The 23,209-nt window shown below is 44.9% G+C and overlaps 1 protein-coding gene across 1 annotated transcript in view; it reads left to right on the forward strand.

Moving 5' to 3' along the window:
* SSH2 (slingshot protein phosphatase 2) overlaps positions 1-23,209 on the forward strand; it is a 102,948-nt gene that overhangs the window by 20,587 nt on the left and 59,152 nt on the right. Inside the window, exon 2 of the mRNA XM_068415881.1 lies at positions 11,750-11,793. Coding sequence (XP_068271982.1) covers positions 11,750-11,793 — 44 coding nt within the window. The remainder of the gene's footprint in view (positions 1-11,749; positions 11,794-23,209) is intronic.

A 23,209-nucleotide genomic window follows, 5' to 3' on the forward strand; every position in this document is an offset into this window, starting at 1 on the left:
CACCTTCTACCCTTGCCCTAAAGTGTTTCTCTCGTCCCATATATTTTTTTCCACTGACGCTGTTACGCGTCCCCTGCAGGGAAAATCCTAGTAGATTACAGGATTGATAGAAAGATTGGGAGGCGTGGGAGGGATCAACAAAAACCTGTTACTAAGGAGACACGAGTTTTAGCATTGTGTCTAATGGCCAGTCTGCTGAAGGGGAAACAGATGGTACAAAGGAGGCTGGGATTATCTAGACAAGTACTGCAGGGCCACAAATCTGATACATCTATTGAACTTCCAGGGGTCAGGCAAATCCAGGCTTGTGCCAAGCCTAATGTGGTTCCTTTGCCTTTGGCACAGTGTTTCTGTCCTTGTGTTGTTAAAGGCTGTCCTGGACAGTGGGCTTCTGCGTGAGCCGTTCCTGCTCCTGGAATAGCCAGGTTTGGTATGTGGAGAGTGAGGGCAAGTGGCTGCGTGGTCCGGCATAACACTGTGTTCTGGTTTAGTACAGTTCTCCTCCTGTTACCGATGTACACATGTAGGAACGTGACTTCTTTTCTGTCCTGGGAGAATGGGAGGACAGGTGGTGGCCACAGTCGCTCCTGGCTTTTGACACAGCCTGGCCTTTATTGCAATATAATGTTTCGCAGAGGCTTAAATTTCAGGCGCGATGCTCCCAGCTCCGTGCTGCTCGCCAGGCGCCTGCTTCCCCTGCTGCTGCCTGCTCTCTCTGGAGAGAGACGTGGAATGACGCTGCCGTTCTGGACTGAGCAGTGGGCAAATAGCAAAGGCAGAATTCATCCTGGCCAAGGAGAAACAGTGCTGGAGTCACTTTTGCAAGAGACTAATTAAGATCTGTTTTTCTTGTATTTAACTTTCAGGCTCCAGAGAGTGTTGCAGTAAACAGGGCACTGATTCGTTAATGGATGGAGAGTGCTAGATGACTACAGTACTACAATTAATAGCCTGACTGCATTTCCTTTTTTCCTATTCTCTCCTCCCACAGTAATTTGGACTGATACCCAAATAAACAATAACAAATAGATTTTTTGGAGGAGCTGGCTGGGAGAAATAACAGAAGTCAAGGGGCACTCATTATGCAACTTTGTTCTGCTCCTACTTGACTCATCCAGAAAACCCTGTTCTACTCCTCGGCTTCATTTTCCTTTCTCTTTTTTTTTTTTCTCCAGCCTCTGTTGGAGGAGATGTCATTACATTTGCTGCCTTGTTTTTGATCTCTTGGAAACTGCTTAGACCCTTGTATCTCTGGTTGGCTGCAGACATGCAGCGCTGAGTGTAGGCAGAGCTGTACTGTGGAGAAGCAGTGCACAAAAGAGCCTATAAACCAGCTTGTATCAGGCAATAAAATGGCTCAGCATGCTGGCTTAAGTTCCAACAGCATGAGGCTAATACCTGGGTGTATTTTTAAGAAGTGAGTGATTCTGGGGAGTGTTATAACTGTGACGTTCCAGTTCTAGTGGCAGTGGTCCCCTGCCAGAAGCGGGGCAGCTGGGAGGCTGTTCTGCGCCCTGGGGACGGAGGATGTGAACAAGGAGTACGCTTTGTACCTTGTGATCCTCTCTGCAGTGTCGTGCCAGGGAATATCTTCAGGCGTTCCTTTCCCTCTGCTCTCCAAAGGCTCTGCTTTGTGTCCTGCATGCACAGAAAGCTGTCCCAGCAATTCCTTTTGGAGTTTTGCCTGAAACGTGGGGTTTTTTCCCTACCCAAACAGAGGCTAGAGGTGAAGAGACTTTCCTACCAATTCCTCTTCTGATATAGTTTAAATTCCTGCTGTTAAGCCTCTACCAGCCACTTCTGTTCTAGATCTGTCACTGCAATAGAGCAGAGGCTCCCCGGCTGTGCTCTTGCTGAATCCAGGGTTATGCAACAGCAGCCTGCGAGTGCCAACGCGGATGCTGCTGCATCCAGATACGCTGTAAAATGTAGTTGCTTGGATACCTCATCTTCCCTCCTGCCCCCCCAATGCTAGATAACAATTTGCATAATTTTACAATTGAACACAGATTCAGGTTAGGCAAGGTTAAGAGTTTGAAATATTAATGACTTCCCGTCCATATTGCTTTTTTAGAGGTTGAGTATCATGGAATTTGAAAAGATTGAGTGTTGCTCTGCTCCCTTTTCAGAGCCTTTATTTCACCTTCTTAAGTGTTAAATAACTTCCCACTTTGAGAAATTTTTTCATCCAGAAAATTCTCCTTTAATTGTTGATGCAGTAGGCAGAGGGCTTTTAGTGGAGGTAACTGTAGCAGGGATACAAATGAGGCTGCTGTGAGTCTGCACCAAGGTAAACTGGATGCTAACAGGAAGATGGCTGATTGCAAGACAAAGACCCTTCCCTTTGTGGTGTACCTCCCTTCCTTCCACCCTCCTCTTCCTAAAATAGCCCTTCAGCATGCAGAGTGACAACCAAATATTTCCCTCTTTTAAAAGCACATTTAATGTTTGTTCATTTCAATGGGAAACTGACTTAACCCAGAGCCGGTGGGGTGCATCTGCCATGTCTGGTCTACCTCCTTATTCCTTGTAATGCATCATAGTATCACTCAGGAATGATAAAAGATTATCAGCTGCAGTTCCAGGTCTGCAGCTTCTCTGTGTATGGCTCATTAGCCAGTTTGCTTTTAACGCTCCTTCAGCCTTGTTTAGTTCTAGTTTTAGCTTTTTTTTTTTTTTTTTTTATTTTTTAAATGCAGCCATTCAGGAGACTCTCCCCCAGCTGGAATCAGGCCCAGCTTCTAAGGTGAAGATGCCAGCCCTCTGGGTGAGGAGGTGCACATGGCCATGCTGCTTCTGAAAGCTCTTGAGTGCATGGGAAGGTTGAGCAAGGTCTGTGTTTGTATTAACAGGTAGTGACAGAGAGGGTTTGAGGTGTGACTGTCCATCCTTCATAATTGCACAGGGACGATTTCATGCATGTAAGTGTGTCACCCTGCATGAATGGGTAATGAGCAGCTGCTCCCTGTGGTAACCTGTGGAGCTGGGATTTCGGTTTAATCACAGGCTGTTCGTTGTGTAGGAGCCCTGCCCTGAGATTCCCCAGCACACACATGCATGTCTTTGACTTGGTCTTAGTCAAACTATACCCTTGACATCAGCATCAGTTCCCAGTACAAACACGGGCGTTACAGTGCCTGTGTTTATACAGCAAGTGTCTTTTCTCACACTTGTCCCATCACTGTAAGCGTTTGTTGTTGTTGTGGGGAGACAAATGCTTCTGGGTTTTAAGATTTCCAGTGGACAACTTCATTAGCTTTGCCTAAAAGGAGACTAAGCAGGTATCTTCAAGGTTCTGGGAGGCATTAAATCCAGCAAAGCATCATAATTATGTTAATTATCTGCCTTCTCTGTCATACTTGTGCAGCGTCAAAAGGCCTTTTCAAAGGTAGAGGGAAGATCTCTTCAGGGATACAATAGATTTTGTTTCTTAGTGTCTAGAGATGGTGACAACTGATATGCTACTACACAGTTTTAGAGAGGAGTTATGTATAACACTCCTTTGGTGCAGGGATATTTAATGTGACTATGTATCTACAATGTTTATATTCTTTTTTTCCCCTTGGGTGCGTCTCTGTGATTAAGGCAAAAGCTGTTGTACTCCCCATCAGGCAAGCTTTTGTCACTGCAGAAATTCAATTGACAGTAATCTCCTTTTTAATCTGTTCTTGTGGTGTAGTGTAGCAGGCTGTATTTCTCATCCTGACTCTTGTTGTACCAGTTGGAGGCTTCTAATTTTTGTCTTCAAGTGTTTGAGTTTTATTTCTGCAGTTTTTAGAGAGGCCTGATCTAAACAAGGTTTGCATAAATCTCTTAGCTCCGGTGGGAAGATGAAAGCTTTGATAAGGAAGTTGGTTTTTTTCTCTCTTTGGAGCAGGAGTGCAACGTCTTTGACCTAAATATACCAATTACTGACACAGCAAAGTGATGCAGGAAACAATCCAAAAGGAATGCCAACCTCTGAATGAACACTTGGCTGCAGAAAGCTATTGCTTATGTGGAACTTCAAACACAGAAGAAATGTGAGGAGGAAAACAGTGTTCATTCAGGACATTTCATGCAAATAGTGATGGGTGAGGGAGAAACGGCTGGAGAAAGCTGCTTGTTTACCCCTTATCCCTATAGCTTTGGAGAGGTAAAAGCACTATGCAAAACACAGCACGGTTCTCCCCCTTCCCGTGTGCGGCCCAGTTTGCTCAGCTTAGCTTTTTGAAGAACTTTTATGTCAAACTTAAAGGCTTCCTGGTATCAGTGTCTGTTTTTAAAAAGTGTCTGATGGCAAATGTAAGTATTTCAAAAGGTGGCTACGAGTTCTAGAGTAGCTCTCTAGAGCATGCTAGGTAACTTTATTAATTAGTTTCATAATTTTTAATAATGGTTAAGGTTAGCCATCTCCAGAGACCAAGGGATTCTGAACTAGTTTTCAGTTCAGCTTTGAGACCTATCCTCTATACGTGAGTACTTACATATTGCTACCAAGGAGATGGTTTCCATAATATAGCGAATAAATTGGTTCATACAAATTACTGCAGGTTTCTGGTCGTCTTTGTTCTACATGTTGCAGCTGTGGGACTTGCAAACTCTGGCTGCCCATTTTTTTTGGTGGTCACATGACCCTTTTTAGTACCAAACTGCTACTAGACACAGTCAGGCTGGAAATGGTACCTGTTACAGTTCAGCATCCCCCCTCCAGCCCTGGAAGCTCTAGCTGGTGAATTTGTGTGTAGTCTTGGGCTTCTTGCAAGAAAAAAGGGAACCTTTTATCAACCCAGGTTTTCGAGTCAGCCCTTATTTCTTTTTACAAGCCATAGTGTTGTTGCTGGCACTTCAGCCTTACTGCAAATGCAGTCTGTGTGGGCTTTTTGCTAACACAGTTTATTTAAGAGATTGATACAACTCAGACTGCTGTATGAAAGTCTCTCTGCTACAGAAATGTGTAATAGATATTTGGCAATCTGACTCAAACATTTGTCTTATTTTGTCCCAGCAGATGATTTATTATTGATAGGACCAGCCTTGTGCAGGGCCTGCTGCTGACTAGGCATCTGTCAAATATTTCATCTCAGAAGGTGTTGAACTTCAGGTCTACATGATGTCCATGCACAGATCCTGGTCCCTTGGACTTTAAGGGCCTCTATTCATTTGCTGCTTTGGGCATCTAATGCCAGTCCCGTGCAGATGTCGGATACCCCAGGGCATCTCTAATGTCACCATGTGTCTGTGTGAAGAGTTGAGTTGAGCCCTAAGGAATCTGAACTTGCAGTGGATGCTCTTATCTCGAGGTGACTTGTATTGCACTAGAGGAAAGGCTGTGGCTGCAGTAATGGCACCCTTTCTGCAATACTCAACCAAACTGGGTTATCCATGCGTTAGGTAATAGTTGGGGGAGGGTGGGTTTTGTAGTGACTTGCTTAATACTTGCTGACACACAAGGAGAGCTCCGGTATGAAGGAGCTTGCAACGCACTGCACAGCTGTAGCCCAAACAAAGATACAGTGGGAAATTGGTGGACGCTCTGAAGAGGAGTGTTTGCATGGTTTAACAACTGGATCGGTGCCTGGATGTGCACCCTCTGCTTTGACTAAAGCAGCTGCCTTCTTCCCAGCAAAGGTCATGTTCGGCTCAGAGGCACTTAGTGTGTGTTTGAGCAACTGGATGGGATCTAGCCAAGGAAGGGGTAGGCAGAGAACAAGAAGACTGCTCATTTAATTACAAGCCTTTTCTTTGTAGTACCTCCTTTGAGACTGGGTCCAGAGTTGTTCACATGATGGTGGCTTGACAGTGTTAAATGAAAAGCCTCTCTGATGGCATGGCTACATCTGAATCTTGCCGCAGGTTTTGGGAGATCTATATTAACTAAGTTTCTGTTGTATAAGTAAGAAGCTGCCAGTTGCACTTCACTAGGAGGTGAAAAGGCTTCAAGTTCTTTGTCTCTTGCAGCTTCTCACAAAATATCTTCTGCATTCCTACACTTGCACAAGGCCTCTCTGCCCCTGTTAATAAGGATCTTTTTAAAAAGGAACGATATTGACTTTGAAAATTAACAGCTTTAAGAAATGAGGGTGGTTTCACATCCACCTCTTGGTTTGCCTTCCTCTGAGGAATTCGGGATCACTCACTGCTGGTGTTTGTTGCTGTGCAGAGGATTCCTGTAAAAGGGGAAAGCATACCAAACAACGAAAACAATGAAGTTGCCCATCCAAAAAGCAACACCTAGCTAAGATTTAGAAAATTGAGAAGGGGCAGAGAAGTTCTGTAATGTCTGAAGTGTGCAGGTCACAGCTGTGAGCAAAATGTTGACTTGTGGGGTAAAACCTGTCTGAATTGTCAGTGCTCTCTTGATATTGATGGCTGTGACCACTCACACTCCGGATCAAAAACACTTCCCAGGCATTGTCTACACAGTCAGGTATGTTGGCATAAAATCACATGTAGCAAGCAGTTATTAAATCAGAATCTCTTTTAAGGTTTGAAAGATGTATTTGTAGGGTGTAGTCTGTGTGAAATGTTCCTTGGTTAATAGAAACGTAGTGAATGTCTGACGCATGACTTATGCTAATAATCATATCTCTTACAGTAAAAGAACTTGCTGTGATGTTCTAAGGTTAATAAATACAGGCAGACAGCTCCAGTCCCTGTATGTAAGAATGCAGATTGAATCTTGTTTATCACTACGTCAGTCTGCAAAAAGGAGATTTAGAAGAGCAGAATTGTTTGCGTGACATGGAGTGACTCCCATTGTATAGAACAGAATAGCACTCAAAACTTTCTCTCCTCTCCCTTGCCCTTTTGATGACAGATAGTTGGCAGTGGATCAAAGCACAAACAGGATTAATGTTTTGCATATTCTGTCCTACATGGCCTGAATGGAGCAGAGATGGAATTTTTCATCTTTCACTTTAAACTGCATTTAATATCGTGGCCTAGTTTAGAGCTATGCGACTCATTCCTTCCGTTTCCCCCGAGGCCTCTCTTTCTGGTCAAGGAAAGCAGGGCATGACTCCTTCTGGAGCTCATCAGTGCTGCTCAGCTTCCTCCTCACTGCAGGCTGGGTTGAGGCTGGAGCAAGCCAGCATCAGGAATCTCCAAGTAGCATTTGTGGAAGCTGCTGTGTCTTGCACCTATTGCTGTGGTTGCAGCATGGGTGCTACAGGGCATGGGGAACCCGGGTTGGGGCAAGATCCAAGGTTTGCGCTACCACCTGCGTGAAGGCAGCTTTGAAAGCTGAGTGGGTCACTGTCACAGGTCACACCTCCACAGGGCTGGTTTCAGTGCCCAAGGATGCTGTCCAAGCATGTTCCTTCCCGAAGTGTAAACTGCCTTCTCAAAGATGTCCCCAACAAGGAAGGTCTGCAGATTTTGATCCAGTCTGTGGCTGATGAATTGTTGCCCTGGCAGCAGCACTTCCTCCTCTTTGGGAATATACTGAAAACGGCAAGAAGATTTGAAGGTGCTTGTTTTAGTAGTGGTGTCAATATTGGAGTCATTTCCTTCCCTGCAGCTTGCACTTGACCATGCCCTGGGCACGTCTTCTCTGTCCTGCCCTCCCCTCTAGTGGGGTGACTTGTTATTGCAGCTCAGGGAGGGTTCCGTGATGTTTTGCTGTTGTGGAATTATGTAGTGACCAGAACACAAAGCAGAGGACTGTAGGACGGGTATGGTATGCGCTGGATGGTAGCCCGGGCTTGGGGAGGAGGAGAAGTAGCAGTGGTTGGGTATGTGCAGTGTGGGAACGTTGGCTGTATCTCCTTTCGTGCTTAATGCCCTCTGTCCGTGAGAAGGTACGGATGCGTTTGCAAAGGAGATAGTTGATGAGGTGAAGATGATTGAGATACCTGAATCTGACTGCTCTGTAAATACCAGGACAAAACGTGAGATACAGGGAAGGAGTAGGCTGCAGGCTGGTCAGAGCTGCTGATGAGAAGAGGAGGAGCTTAGTGAAGGTTGGTTTTCTTCCAGATAGCATCCCAGGTCCTGGTGATGGATCTCTTGCTCAGATTGCACTTGTCTGCAGTTCTGTTTCTGTAGACAGTCAGCTATGTTCTGAATAGATGTGCTTCTCACGCAAACCTGCTACGTTTATGTCTAGTATTAAAGAGATCTTGTAAAAGCTTCAGCAGAGACAGATGGTAATTGGTTGGGCCATGTCTAGCCTCCTCCACACTGAGCTCTTGAGGGCTGAATTTTGAGTGGAGCTAAGATAACGATCTGTGTATTTCAAGATCTTCTCCTGTCATTGGTGGGACTTTTGTCTATGACATACCAGGCTTGCCAGTTACTGTGACGAGGATTTTTTTGGCGTGTGGAAATGGCCATTCATTATAATACTAAAAGTGTTTGCATAGCTTGGGTTCCTGAACAGCGCAGCAGAGAGTTCAAGTGCTCTTTCAGTTGTTTTACCTTACTGTGGGTTTGAGGAACTTGTTCTCTAGCCAAATATAAGCTTTTGAGCTGTTCTGGCTTATTCAAAAACCCCATCATGTTTTTAGCTGTCCTGCATGTAATGACACCTCTTCCCCTCTGACCTCTTCCTCTTGCCCCCCCAAGTCAACGTTTTTGTCACAGGGAACTCACCGGAGCTTGTGCTCTGGCAGGAGCTGAGAAGTTCCAGCGATACCAAACACACCCACAACAGCTAATGGTGTTTTCAACAGGACTTGAGATAGATTCCTTTGAACCAATTCATTATTTAACTGCACAGCTGATGCTGGCTTCCAGTGTCTTGTCTTGCTGATCTTATTTAGGACATTTAGTACACCAAGTCCTTAAGGTGATGCAGCATCCTGGATGAAAGGCATGTGGTTCTAGTATCTTATGCTCGAGTTTGTCATCCCCATCTAACACTACCATCCTAATGCTGTCACGTCATTACATCGGGTCACGCAGCCCAAAGTAGAGGGGTGGGGTTGGGGATTGGGCAAAGCCAGTGGTGGTAACTATAGTGCTAGTGTCTTTCTCAGTTTAATGGGGCTCTGTTGCTGATGATACTTGAGTGACTGACCCTTCAAAGGTCTCAATCCTCATCCTGCAAATTTTGTGTATGTGTCTGTGTTTTTCTTAATGTTTTGCTGCAAGAACTTCTAATATGTGGCTCCGTTAAGGAGAACCCACTGAGCTGTGTAAATTCTTATAAGATTTGTCCACTGCACTTACCAACTAGTAGTGTAAAGGACATGCCACATCCCTCTGTTTCTGCAGGCAGATCTCTAGAAGCTAGTGCAGAGTCCAGAAGGACCTTAGCTCTCAAACACAGGGGCAGTCTGCACTGGCACAGCCCACGGTGAGTTTAACTCTGCATGTTATACCTGTTTGCCATACTGGTGTGTGGCACTGAGGTGGCAGCCTGTGTGGCTTCTGTAGTGACACTGGCCGCCTGGCTAAAAGGAACACTGTGTGATCTCAGGGATCAGAGCTATCCTTTTCACCACAGTATTTTCCACTCCAGCCCACTGGGAATTGCCTGCACTTTCCAGTACTGGGGTGAGAAATGAATATACACTCTCCTGGGAAGTGCTAGTAATTAGGATTACAGATTTAGGGGAAGAGGAGCAAGGCAAGGAGGTCTGTGAAGCATTTAGGACTGAAGTAGATTGTCTTTGCTTGCTCTAGAAGTGCAGGTACTTAACTGCTTTCATGCATGCACGATAGTTAAGCACTAGCCAGCTGCTTGGAGGTGCTTGATGCCTTACTTCAGCGTGGTCCGTTGAATAGCTCCTGCCCCTGAGGTGTTAAGCAAGGCAGTTGGAATGTGCAGAGAGTTTGGCTGTGCGGGGAGCAGGGATCGCCAGGACAGCTGTCCAGTGTCTGGAGCTGTGGACACCAGTCTGGCTCAGATAGGTCCTGCGCCAGCGTGGTTACTGCAAAAGCTTGAATAATGGAAAGTGACTGTACGCCACTGCGTTCTTCTTCAGCCAGGCCAGCCTTGGGTCTGCATCCCAGCGAGCATCCTGGAGTATCCTGGCAGCCAGGGAACACAGCTGACACTTCATCTCAGAAGCCAGGGCTTGGCTCCCTGGTCTGAAAGAGCTCTGCTGCTGCTCCTCTGATGGCTGCTCTTCATCTGCCTCTTTGCACCCTTCTGAATGATGCTACAGCTTGTTTTCAGTTGACTGTGGAGTTCATTGGTGTTTTCATTTTGAAGGAGTCAGGAATGCTAGCTTCCTTATCGAGTCGCTGAGCTAATTCTAAGGTGTGATGAGTAGAAGGTATTCCTGCCAGCTCTTGCTTGTTGTAGATGGTCTGCAGGTTTTAGCTTGAATTTGTGGTTGCAGGTGGCTCCAAGTGAACTACTTCATGGTGGTGTTCTAGTTCTGTTCTTAGAAGACCAGTAGCAAACATGCATTTTCTAGTTATTCTTCTGTCTCACAGATTCAGATCACTTAAATAAGAGAGAGAGAAACAGAATATCCAGCAGGACCATCTGCATTTAACTCTGTATTAAGAAGTGAGCTGAATTGAGCTTTGCTTGCAGTAAGCACAAAGAATATAGTTCAAAAGGTTCTCAGGAGAAAACGTCTGTTTATATGGGTATCTTGTGGAAACTTAACTCTTCTCTCCTCCCCTTTTCTGATCTTGACGCTTCTATGTGTTAGTTTCTGTAGGTTTTGTAAATGTGTCTATTCCAGAATCTCCTCCCCTCCTGTTGCTTCCTTTCCTCTTCTGCCCTGGGCGGCACGTAGGTACATGGCCTCTTTGGTGGGGCTGTACCAAGGCCCAGGGATGCACGCAGTTCCTCTTTTCCTTTTTTCCACAGACTCCCTTTGGAATTGACGTTTATCTCGTTCCCCAGCCTTCCCCTAGCCCATGAAATCTCTTACACATCTTTTCTGAGTTGCCGTCTCTGTGCCGTGGTGTGTAAAACAGAAAGCAGTGTATGCATGACAGAGCATCTTCCAAGTTGCTCTCCTGAAGCAAGCTGAAGAGGACGAAAAGGATAATTTCTCTTCTCAGAAGAGCTGTACAGTCTGCCCTGGGGCGGTTCATGGGAGAGCGTTACAGGAGCCTACTGCAGAGGCGTTTGGGCAGGGAGCAGTGCTGGGGAGGAGAGCACGGTGACGGTGTTGGTGTACATCGCCTCTGACTTCATCCTTGTGTGACACGCTGTTGCTCTCTGCTGACGTTTTGACTTCAGAGTTTCAGCTCGTCTGCAGGTATTTGCAGAAGAGCAACCCTGGACTTTCTTCATGCCCTCTTTCCTGTTTCAGAAGCATAGTAGAAGTGCATCATTTTGTGTTTATAAAGTGACCCTTGAGTTCAGGGGTAATACAGGCTACAGAACATGACAGTTCACTCAAATTTCCCTTTTCTAGTCTGTATGCGCTCACCCAGTCCTATTTGGCACGTTTATTACTTGGTGGTTTTGTGGATTCTTACACTTGATTGCTGACATTGGACTATGAATTCATATGATCTACATAAACATAATAAAAACCCCTTAGTTTTTTACCCAGAAGTAAACTGTGTGTTTGACTCTTGGCCTGCCGTGTTGGCAGGGGTTATCGGAAGTCCACGCAAACGCATGCTAAATCCTGCAGTGGCAAAAATTCTTGTAATGTTGAGTTTTTAAAAGGGTTTTGAGAGAACATGAAGTGACAGCTGAGCAGAAAATGAGTTCCTCTGTAGTGACAGCTACATGAAGCAGCAGTGAGAATTTCCTTTGCCTTCTACAATCAAACCAGTGAAATGCAAGTCTTTGGATTCTGCATATATTAAAGCATATTAACTTTTTTCTTCTTTCCTATGTATGCAGGAGGCAGACAGTGGGGAAGAAGAATGCCGGTCCCAGCCCAGAAGGTAAGATTGTCACTTGAGGCTTGCAAGAGTCCTCAAGGCTACCTTTCTGTGTGAAATGTTCCACAGGGTTTTTTGTTGTCATCCTGGCATGTTCTGCAAACATGCATCATTTTCTGCCTGTTGTTAATGTTGCACAGCTGTCTGATGTGTACTGTACTGAAAAATATATTTAACTATGGCCTAAATGATGCTCCCAATAAGGGGGGTGCTGCAGCAGGAAACAGGAAAAGTCAGATCACAGTAAAACTGTATTTGGGAACAGTTCACGAAGACGTCAGTGAGTATATTCGCCAGACTGTTTGCATCCAGGAAGTGGTGTCTTGCCTGCAGACATGTTCTGAATAAGATGGTGATACACCACTTCTCTGTGCATGTGGAGACTTTGCTTGTATCTTAGGAACAAATCCTGGCTGTGTTGTTCCTTAGCTCCCTCCAACATCGTATGTTGTTTCTCAGGATTTGATCCATCGTTAGAATATTCCAAGAGGAATAACCATACTACTGAACTCTTGTCTCTGGTTAAAAAGTTTCTGTTGCCATCAAGAGCTGAATTGGATTATTCTAGTTAGCAGGAGTATCACAGGAGAGACTTCAGCAGTGATAGTCATCCTCTAACTGTTTCTTCACCTCCTGGTTATGCCCTTGTGTACATCTTTGAGATTAGTGAAAAGTGGTATTTCTAGAAGCTGAAGTACAGGGTGATCCTCTGTCATAAGGGCACTTGCTGCTTGAAACAGCGTGTTCAGTGATGTGTAGGTATTTGCTATGATGGAGGTAGTCAAACATCTACTCCAAAGCTAGGAGAACACTGAGAATTTACCGGGTTTTTTTCTTTTAATTGGGATTGTTTTGCATGGAGACAACCACTTTTGTAAATACCAGTTTCAGTTGCTTCAGGAAGAACTTTTTTTGATAAATGTTTGTCCCTAAAAAACAAACATTAAAACTCAGCTGACTGAAGGGTGACAAGTATTAATGTCTATTTTATAATGTAGTCGTAGTCTTAAGGGTAGATTTCTTGAAGTCATGTAAGCTTTGTCTCCTATCCTCTAAGCCATCGACAGAATTATTTCAGCTAAACTTAATAAAAGCAAAAACTGTATACGGTTGGTAACTTCTCCAGCAGCAGGAGCACTTTCTTGGCTTTAAATGTTGCAGTCAGATTTTGTGAAAGGCGTAAGATTCCCCCCAGAGGGAGTAAAGGGGAAGTGAGGGTGAAATAGTTCTCACTTTACAAGCTCTTTGGCTGTTCCAGTTCTTTGCTGGATGTTGTTTGTGTGAGTAGGTAACAACGCAAGCTGTTATTTCTAGTATTTCAAAGGCTTGAGCAAGATTTGGGCTTTGAGTTTGGGGCCAACTTGGATGAAGCTGCAGAAGAAAAAGCTGTCATGGTTGCACATTCCCATGATTTCAGTGTAGTCCTGTGATTGTCCCGGGGAAGGCGACTGGTCTGTTTCCTTCAGTCTTCTGCCCTTAAGTGATGATTTAAGAATTGCTGTTTCTTCATTTTACAGCTAGGACGACTGAGGGGAAAGCTGGAAAGCACAGTTCCCAAAGGCTCAGGTTGAACTCAGCTAAACCCTGATTTTTAATTTCACCTTTAGCCTTCCAGCAGTCACAAGATCAACTTATGACTTGATCTCAGTATACATAATGTATTGGAGGGGATGGGAGGTATTTAATTGTTGCAGGCACTTAGCAACAATTGTAGGTTATGTTTGAAACGAGCATGTTTTAATGTATTTTAAATAACTTCCTGGGGTAGGAAATGACAACCTGCTGTTGATGTGGTGATCTGAACTCCGCGACTCCTCTTGCGGGGGTCAGAAAGCTAACTGAAACCAAGATTATCCTCAGGGAAAACAAGGGGGTGGGTATTAAATATGTTTGATTACAGTAGGATAAAAATAATAGTCAAATGTGCCTAAGTCATCAACCTGGAATCCTGCTGTGGAGGAGCAGCAGATGTCTATAAACAGCTTTTGATTATATCTAATCCCCACTTTTCAAGGGAACATACCAAGTGGTAGCTATTAAAAATGCAGACAGTAAAAAGGCAATGGATGAGTTTGGCTTTAAAAGCAAGGTACATTATCAGCTGCAATGTCACCGAAGTCACTCTCTGCAGCAGCCTGACATTCCTAGCTGACTGCCTGGGCAAGGCCAGGCTGGTGAAGTTCTCCTGAGGCACGATTCAGGTGACCTGGCTGTAGCTACAGTCAGCATTTGGGGTGGGATTTTTTGCTATTTGTAAAATTCTTCTGATGAGGAGTCCTTTTGTATCCTGCACTTATGTAAAATTTGTTTAAACACTGACTCAGGGTAGCATGGTTGGCATCAAGCATGCCCAAACTCATCCCATCACGTGGACATTGAATGCAAGAGCACTACCGTGACTAAAAGCATGTTTGGGTTAATAAAATAACTTTTCAATATTTATAAAACTGGATGTTAGATCATAGAGATGTCACAGTGCTTGCAAGGGAATTAGCTTAAGACCTAAGCACAAGCACATAGACATGTTTGGCGTCAGAAGATTTTTGCAGTGATCACTCTTGAAGATCCCTGAGTACAGCCTTCATTTCCATCCTCCTGAGTCCCCATGTCTCTGCATGCTCCAGGGATTGCTATCTCAAATGAGACAAGTGTTCCACTTGGATCCAGCTCAACAGCATTACTAGTCCTGTGGCTAGCAATTTCTAGATAGCTTCTTGTGTCGGGTTTCTGCTGCTTACCTGTTCTCACTGGTAACATATGGGTTATGTATTGAGGTGAAGGGGAACATGCAGAAAAGACTGGTAGTGTGACAGCAGGAGTGACTACTGCTTGTTGAGCACAGGCTATGAAGAGCAACCAGTCTAAAATGTCCTTCAGAGAAGCAGAGAAATTAGTTTCAAACAGAAGCTTAAACTTGTAGGTAGGTACATCAAGATCATCGTACCTAAACCCAATGATCTATCTGGGTGCTGACCTGTTTGTGCTCTTTAAGCTCTAACACCACAGAGGACTGTGATTGCAGGGACTCAAGTCTCGCAGACGCGGGAAAGCAAGTGTGCGAAAACGTTGTTTAAACTTAAACCTGCTCTAAAGAGCAGTCAAGTGACAGGACAGGTCTGCACTCGCCTCTTCGTTGGGGTTTGTCTGCATGGAGAGAGAGCGTCAGCACGTGATCAGCCAGTCCTCTTCCCTGGCATTGCCTGCCCCTTGGCTTCTGCTCTCTCAGAAGGTCTGGTCCTTCCTGGAACACTTTATGCTGTAAGAGTAATGCTCTTAAAACTGTTTCTGCCAGTACCATCACAGAATGAAGAGTTTTCTGCTTTGTGGATTAGCAGAATCCACATAAAGCTTTTCTCCAAAAGATAGAAAGAGCTATTAGATGTGCAGAAGGAGAGTTCATGTGTGCTCTGCAATTATCCTTCAAAGACGCTTGAAACAGTGTTTTCTGGCAAACTCTTTTGTACTGATGCGAAGGGGAATGGTTTGTTTTCCTACTTGAGGGAAGTGCTTGGGTATAGTGAACGTGCACCTAATTTTTATAAAGACTTCTATCCATTACTAAAAAACCACAGGAAAATAATACTGCAAATACCTGGAGCTGAGCAAACAGGTGAAAACCAGCTTGGCCTCCCCACTCGTCAGATTATTTGGAATTTTTTCCTCCCACACCCAGGCCCTGCTCTGGGGGAAGCTCAGGAGGGTCTCTGTACCCTGCCGTAGCCATGACCATTCTTGCAGTTTATGGGTGAGATCCCCAAATCCCTGATGTGGGTCCAAGTTCTTGCTCTGGAGCCCCTGATCAAGCCGGTCCTTGTCACCTGTCTTAACTCTTGGCTAATGGGACTAAGACAGAGTACTGCATAAGCAGATGTCCTGCACAATCTATTACATTTATTACCTTTATAGCTCCTTTGTAGGCATTTTATGAGGCTATCTGGAGACTGCACAGCTAGCTGGCCTGCACAGCTCTTCTTCTGTCCCCAGATGGGCTGCTGCCATGCTGAATACACTCTTAATGGAGCATCTGTGTTAATCTCTTTGCATCATCCTAATGTTGTTGAAACTTACCTAAAATGCACATGTATTGAGCTTGGAGTTGTGTTCACACCAACTGACATAGTTGACATAGTGACATTCAGTTTTTGTGTGTTCTGTGCCAAGGTTGCAAGGATTCAGCATCTTTGTTTTGCTGACAAACGACATCTCCAGTGCCGCAGTCTGCGTTGGATTTGCTGTCAGGACCTGCTGGTTGCTTTTTGGGGTTATGTTTGAAACGGTGCCTTTGTTTCCACACTGTCTGTGAATTTACCAGTTCTGTGTGCCTTGAAACAGCTCTGGTTGCTGAACTGCAGCATTTGAGGCTGCATAGAAAATCGAGTAAGCTGCACTGTTTAGAGAGGCTGCTGGGGACGTCAGAGCAATTCTTTGAACTTTTATGGCCTGGCACTTGGTCAGACCAAAGTCCGTTTGCTCAGGTAAAGCTGAGGAGCCTGTCATTCCCTTCAAGTGCCATAGAAAGTGATTGGGTCCTGCTCGAAATCTGGGGTTTGTTACCTGAAAATGTTCTCAAAAAGTGCTTGTCCTCCCCTCTTCGATGGGGGTGGGAAGGTGGTGTTAAAAAAGGAAAAAAACCCAGCACCTTTTGCAGCCTCAGTATGCTTACCTTCTGGTTTGTTTTTTTTTAGTCAAAATAGTTCCTTCCAGGAGTGAACTGGGAAGGAAAGCAAATCAGATTATTGCCATGATAACAGTTGGATGTGCCAAGATGCCTCAAGGTTCAAGCTGTGAGTAAATACCTTTGTTTTAAGAGCGGAAGACCACAGTCTGATGCAGGAGCTTATGGTTTGTAACAGTATAAAAAAGTTGTTTTTCAAACAGTAAGCGGAATTGGTGCATGTGTTTCCTTGTATAGGGCAACAGCTCAAGAGAATGTAAGCCAAATTGTTTGCTTTTTTAAACTGAGACCCATTGTAAGCTGCTCTCTACCTGAGGGTTACGGCACACGTGTGCTAGTCCCTGGGAGAGAGGGGGGAGTGATCCTGTGATGCGGATTTCACTGCACTTCAGAAGGCTCATTTACTCCACACTGAGATGTGTGAACTGCAGCATCCTGTCGCTGTTGTGACTTTTGGAGATGTGGATCATCACCATTTGGTGCTCCTCTGGCAGGATCCTGACACTCCTGGTTATCCTTAAAGCCTATCCAGAGTTACAAGAGAGGCTCCCAAAACCACACGCTGTGAGTTCTAGCCACTGAACCTTCCTTGCGCTTCCTTTGCTTGCTGCTGCAGCTGCCAAACATTTATTTTGTTGGTACTTGAACAGTAGCTGGGATCTTGTAATGGGTGTGCAAGGCAGTTTAACTCCAGATCTTGAGTAAGAGGGGACTGTGTGTGTGGTGTACAGGAAAGCTTGTGTTTATCCATGCCGGAGATTACTAAGCTCTTGTAAGGATGAACCTTATCTTTAGAATGTGTTTCCTGAAGCCATCTTTCTGTCTTTCCTTTCAGTGACAGCTTAGCCTCTCTGCGGCATTTACTACAGCTGCTGGTGGAGAATGTAATACCGAGATAAAGAAGGGTTCTGTTAATCTGCCAGCTCTGCTGACCACCAGAAAAAGTTCTGTGGGCCACATGTCATGATTCATGAACATGGGTCTGTGGTCTTCATTTTTGAATACCGGGTGTTTTATCACCAAACTGTGAGCAAAGGTATAGCACTTGTAGTAAAACCTGGGTTTATTAGATCAGTAACAGATATCTGCAGGGCTAGCTCACTGCAAGATCTATGTCTGTGGTTACAACATGCTCAGTCCAGTCTGATTACATACCTGTGGATCACAATGTGTCAGATGACTTCAGGTGTGATGTTCAGGCTGAAGGATCAAGCAGACTGATATAGTTGCATTATCAAATTATCAGGTAAACATATGATGCTATAGCAGGGAGCTCGCTCAAAATACGAATGCTTATGAAAAGTTTGTTAATGCGTCATTCTAAGCGTGTGAACAGAGAAGAATGAGGGACAAGGCAAAGACAAACTGGGAAGTAAAAGTAATGAAGGTGGGTCAGATCCTTCAGCTGCTGAAAGGGTCTGCTCGGCACACAGCAAGCCCAGAACAGCTGCCCCTGTGCACTTGTGCTCCTTCTTCAGAGGTTAGCGAAGGAGGGGCTGACCAGGAGGTGCCGTAAGGATTCCATACGTGCTTGTGTCTCCTGCTGAGCATGAACCAGGTGCTCTGAGCTAGAGGAGTCTAAGTTAAGGAAAGATTCCTGTTGTAAATAGAAAGGGAAACTCCAAAATAGCCGTTCTGGTTCCTTTCCGGGTAGGGCACCTTGGCAAGTCTTCAAAGTTGAACATGAATCCTCAGAGTTTTCAGCTCTGTGTGGATTTCAGGCACTTAAATGTATTTTGAGAATCTGGGCCAGGGTTTCTGGACTTGTTGCCATTCAGCTCTTTGGTATCTTTGCATTAAAAACATTCCTTTATAAAATTAGGGGTGTGTTTTTGACAGTTCAGAGGATTTAGATGTTTCTTTTCTATAGGTCACTGAAATAACACATTACCTATTTTATGATCTCAGACATGTCATTCAGGCATGTTTCTTCCTTGCTGGACTTAGAGCAGTGCTGTAACAGTTTACAAGGGCCGGGATTAACTTTTTAGTAGCACTGTAGATGTTTGCATGGAAAGCAATTTGCTGTGCAAATAGGATGTGTTGTAGTTTTTGCATCCGAAGAACTAGTTTCTCCAAAGCTCCTCTGGACTTGCTTGAATGCACATGGAAGGCAGCTCTCCAGAAAGCTGGAGGAGAAGGTGGCTGTGGGAGATGTTTCTGCAAAAGTTGTGTCTCAGCATGTTACCCCTGTCCAACATTACTGTTGCTTGTTGAGAGACCAGAGGGACAGACGTTGGTGTTGTGTCCCTTCTCCTGCCCCTGCTGCCTGGTGGCACTGCTCCGTCCCTTCAGCGTTCTTTGCTTCTGCCTCTGGAAGGGGTGTAATTGAGCATTGACCTCTTTGTGTCAGACCCTCTAAGATTTACTGATAAGTAAACTATACAATGATTGGGTGTGGGTTTTGTGAGGGAAGGGTTTAATGAAGTGATAATATTGCAAAATAGGTGTTGAATTCTCAACTAAGAAGCCTAATCATTGATCATGATGGGCAACTGACCAAACGGGCTTTAAAAACAGGGGTTTGTTCTTTCTGTGATGCTTATCACCCTACCCCTGCGTCCCTCTGATTTCTTTGCTTAAGAACTGGAAACAGAAATACTCTTTGACAGCTTAAATAACCAAATTTAGAATGTGGCTTCCTGTTCTGACTGGTTCTTCAAGATTCAGGTATAGTTTTGCATATTTTCCCTGTTCCTGCCTCCCCCCTCTTTTTTTTTAAACTAGATATGGGCTTCTTTGTAATTACTTTGTTAAATTTCCCTCACTGTGTGTAATAAAGCTGGTGTATGTAAGCACTGCCTTGGTGGGTGGCATGCCTCTTACTGGGAAAGCTTTGTTTCTTTACTATATCTCATTCTGCCCTGCATGCATTGGCTTGTTTATGATCACTGCTACTGAAATGGCTTCGTGTTTGCCTGATAAATTGGACCACATAACGCAGCAGGCTTTGTCTCCCATGATAAAAATGGCCAGAAGGCTTTTAACAGATCAACTTCTCTCTCCAAGGTGGGGAGGCAGCAGTAGGAGACCAGCGCAGGAGTTACTGCTCTCAGCGGTTCGGTCTCTACCTGTTTACAGGTTTGCTGCACTAATTTAAGGCTCTCCCCACATAAGTCATCTGTTTGGACTCTTAATCCACTCAGACTCATGTGTAGGCTCCGATCACTTCTGAAAGCTGCACGTCCTCACTGCAATAGGACGAATTAACTGACCTCCCACCAGAAAAGCGGATCCTTTGACCCTCAAACAGCTGGAGCGTGGCACCATATTCTTCAAAGCTACCTCTTCGGACCCTTTTTCCCCATCAGACTGGACACTCAGACAGCTGTCTTTGGGGGAAAGATTGAGTATAGCTGCCGGTGAGAAAAACAAAGCACTCGGCCCCACCTCTGCACACGGAAATGAACTTGCTACCTCTGCTCCCTCTGGTGCGGCCTGTGCGAGACTCCCGTGCTCGGCTGTAGGCAGCCATGTGTTATTTTGAAAATTCAGTAGCTTTTCATAAACGTCACCGGAAACAGCTGCCCAGCAGTAAAGAACAAACTTTCCATATGCACAGTAAAGGCGGCTGAGCAGGCACTGCTGCAGCTCATCGCTCTGTGGAGAGAGGATGTGATGGTGGTGAGGGGGAGGTTGGTTTGCCTAATGCAGCAGCTTCACAATTTTTTTTGATAATGCCCTGAAAGCATGAATCTGGGTTCTGCATTGCCTTATCTATTATGCTGATGCTAACAGATTTAGGCCAAAATTCTTATGCCTGACAACATCCCGCTGGTCCCTTTACCTTGAACACGACTAACATTACACCTTCCACAGGTTTACCCTGCCGTGTTGGAGGAAGAGAAGAATGCTCCTTGCTTTTGCAGAGAGCACCTGGACTTCAGTCCAAACGGACTTAAAATAACACCCAACCCTTCATACCCACAGGAATAAGTTTCTAGAGAGACCATGGCACTATGTCGTCTTCATTAGGGCTCTTCAAAAGGAGGGAATTGAGAGGACCAGAGAAGGTCTTGCTAGCAGACATGCTCCGAAATCAAAAGAGGTCACTGGGCCCCAGTGTAGGCTCAGAATGGAACATGCCTAATAAGACAATCCGTGCTCCAGATTTAATCATCTTAGCGTGTAAGCAGACACTCAGCAAACCCCTGTGGGATAGGGGTGGGTGGAATATGGTGACACCCACACCTTTGTGTGGTCTGACAAGAAGCAGCAATTCAGCCTTAAGCTGTTGATCTTGGATGGAAACAGTAGCTTGATTAATGCCCTCTTTGCATGTGGGCTGTGTGCACTGACAGGACTCGGTGTCCAGCTGTAAGCATGTTTTCTGCAAGTGTCAAATCTGTGTATGCTAATGCAAAACCTGACCAGAGTGCTTCATGCATTTTTACTGATGACCTGTGTACAGAGGCCTCAGCTGTCCACGGAGAATCCCATTTGCAAGCTGCTAGGCCCGTGCAGGACACAGAATTACTCTGTTACATCCTTGTAAGATCAAAACGTGTTAAAATGCACAAGGAAAGGAAGGCGGCTAAAGTTACTGGTGCGGCCTACTGTGTATGGCTTTGAGACACAGACACTGGGGGAGACGATGATTGTACGAATAAACCATATATTTTTAGCTTTCTTGTCTGCCAGACAGAACACTACAAGTCAATACTAGAGATTTGTGGACGCATGTTCTTCTTCCACCCCCTTAAACTCCTCTCCAGAGGCAGCTCTGGTGGGCATTCCCTCTGTTCCCTCCTCCCCAAGTGCCTGGCCGGGTGTCCTTGGCACTCTTCATCAGAGGTTTTTTCCATGATGCTCCCATAACCAGTTCTAGCTGCCAGGGTAGCTGCCTTGGTTAGCTTTACAAAGGTTTGGGGATGGGTTTTTACAGTGTGTGTCTTGCCTGATGTACGTAACTGTAGTTTATTAGCCTCTGCAGTATTCAAAGGTTACATGAAACCCTGCTGCGTGTTGTGTCGTTATGTGTGTTATGCCTGTGGCCCACGGCATGGCCCTGCTAATGCTGTGGCCTCCTGGGGAGCACGAAATGCTGGCCAAAAACTGGGATGGGCAGTGCCTTTTTCCTCACAGCAACGAGTAATTTCGTGCACTGGGCTGGGAAACAGTTGAGACCCCAGACAGACTTATTTACTCTTGTCATACAGTGATTAATGGCTCTGCTCACATGCTCTATTGCAGCATGGGAGTGATTTAGACTGTCACCTGTCATCACTGCAATTTTGTGCACTTGAAGTTCTTCATGTGTTTGTCCCAGCAGAGTGCACCTGCTTCCAGCGAGGAGCAGTTTCTTGGCTGTCTTGTGACCTGCTGCCTTCAACTCCATCTCGCTGTCTGTCCCCTCGAAGCCCCTTCTTTCTGCCTGCTCCTTGCTCCTGCATATTGAGAGATCAGGTTATAGGGTCAATACTTCTGCTCATGTCTAAATGTAGGATGCAAGTTCGATGAAGAAATAGGGTTTTTCCTTAAGTCTGATTTTAAAAGCAGAATATGAAAATAACACATGCAGTGGCAACTGAAACGCTGATCTCACTGTTGCCTGAAGGCAGTGTCAGTCTCGGGCTGGTATTTCAATCCTGGGGGCAACAAAGACTTCCCAATACCTTGTATTAGTGCACATTTCAATATATGAACTTACTCGAGCATTTCCTACTCCTGTTCTCTAAAGGTTCAAAAAGACAAAAGCTGGGATATGTCTATCATCGTTTGGTCTCCCAGCATATGGAGGTGCAGTGCATGAGTGTATTAATCCAGGACTAATTCATTTACAGATCTATTATCCATATGTTATGAGTAGGTGTTTTAAGAGTGTTGCTCGTAGTTAATCACTGCACTTGTTTTTAGCAGTTTTTAAGGGCTTGCCTTTGAAATGTTAGTTGCGTGTAAGAAAACTGACATCTGTCTGGACAGTATCTAAGTGCATTTAGTCTTCTACGATGCTTGAATAAAACCCTTAGGTTATTAATTAGCATAGAACAGAAGTTCTGGGTTTGTTTTTCAGTCTATGAATGTGTGGTATGTGTTACTTCTGAATATGAGGTTCTTGCCAGTCTCTTGACCTCTGGAAGGATTGAGTTACCCTCCATTTCTCTAATGTCCTGATTTTTCCATTGCTTCTTACAACTGACTTCATTTCTGCCTAATAAATTGATTTTTTTTGGCACTGCAGCAAGCTGGCACTGCGTTTCTTTACAGCTGTGAGGAGCCATTACCAGAGATGTGCTCTTGGCTATGTAAGATGACATTGCTTAAATGTACACAACAAAACCATGTTCTAGCAAACTTGCAGAATCACAAATTCTGCTGCTCTGTCCTTTTCGCTGCGAGTCCCTGAAGTGGGCATGGTTGAGACCTTTCAGACGAGTGTCTGTCTTGCTGCTGTGAAGTCTCAGACCTGAAGCAGTTGCTATCACGATGTGTTATTTTTTTAAACCCCTCTCTGCTTCTCTGAAAGTTTTAGCTCATAGTTGGAGATAAACCCTAAACGAAGCTTTCTTTGGCTTCCAGCTCTGCTGTCTGATCATAGGGCAGTTCTGCGGTGATGCCCCAGCAGTATTTTTTTACTATTGAGTAGGTGTCATTAATAAATATATGTGTTTAAACTTACATCTTCCGATGGCAGCTCACTTGTGCCTTGTTACTGGGTCTGAGTATGTGCCATCTGCACCAGACGACTTAAGACTAGTGTATATTTGTGTCCCTCTGGGCTGGGCTGTCCTGCCTTCCTATGGG

This window comes from Nyctibius grandis, chromosome 18, assembly GCF_013368605.1.
Source record: "Nyctibius grandis isolate bNycGra1 chromosome 18, bNycGra1.pri, whole genome shotgun sequence".
NCBI classification, from domain to species: Eukaryota; Metazoa; Chordata; class Aves; order Nyctibiiformes; family Nyctibiidae; genus Nyctibius; species Nyctibius grandis.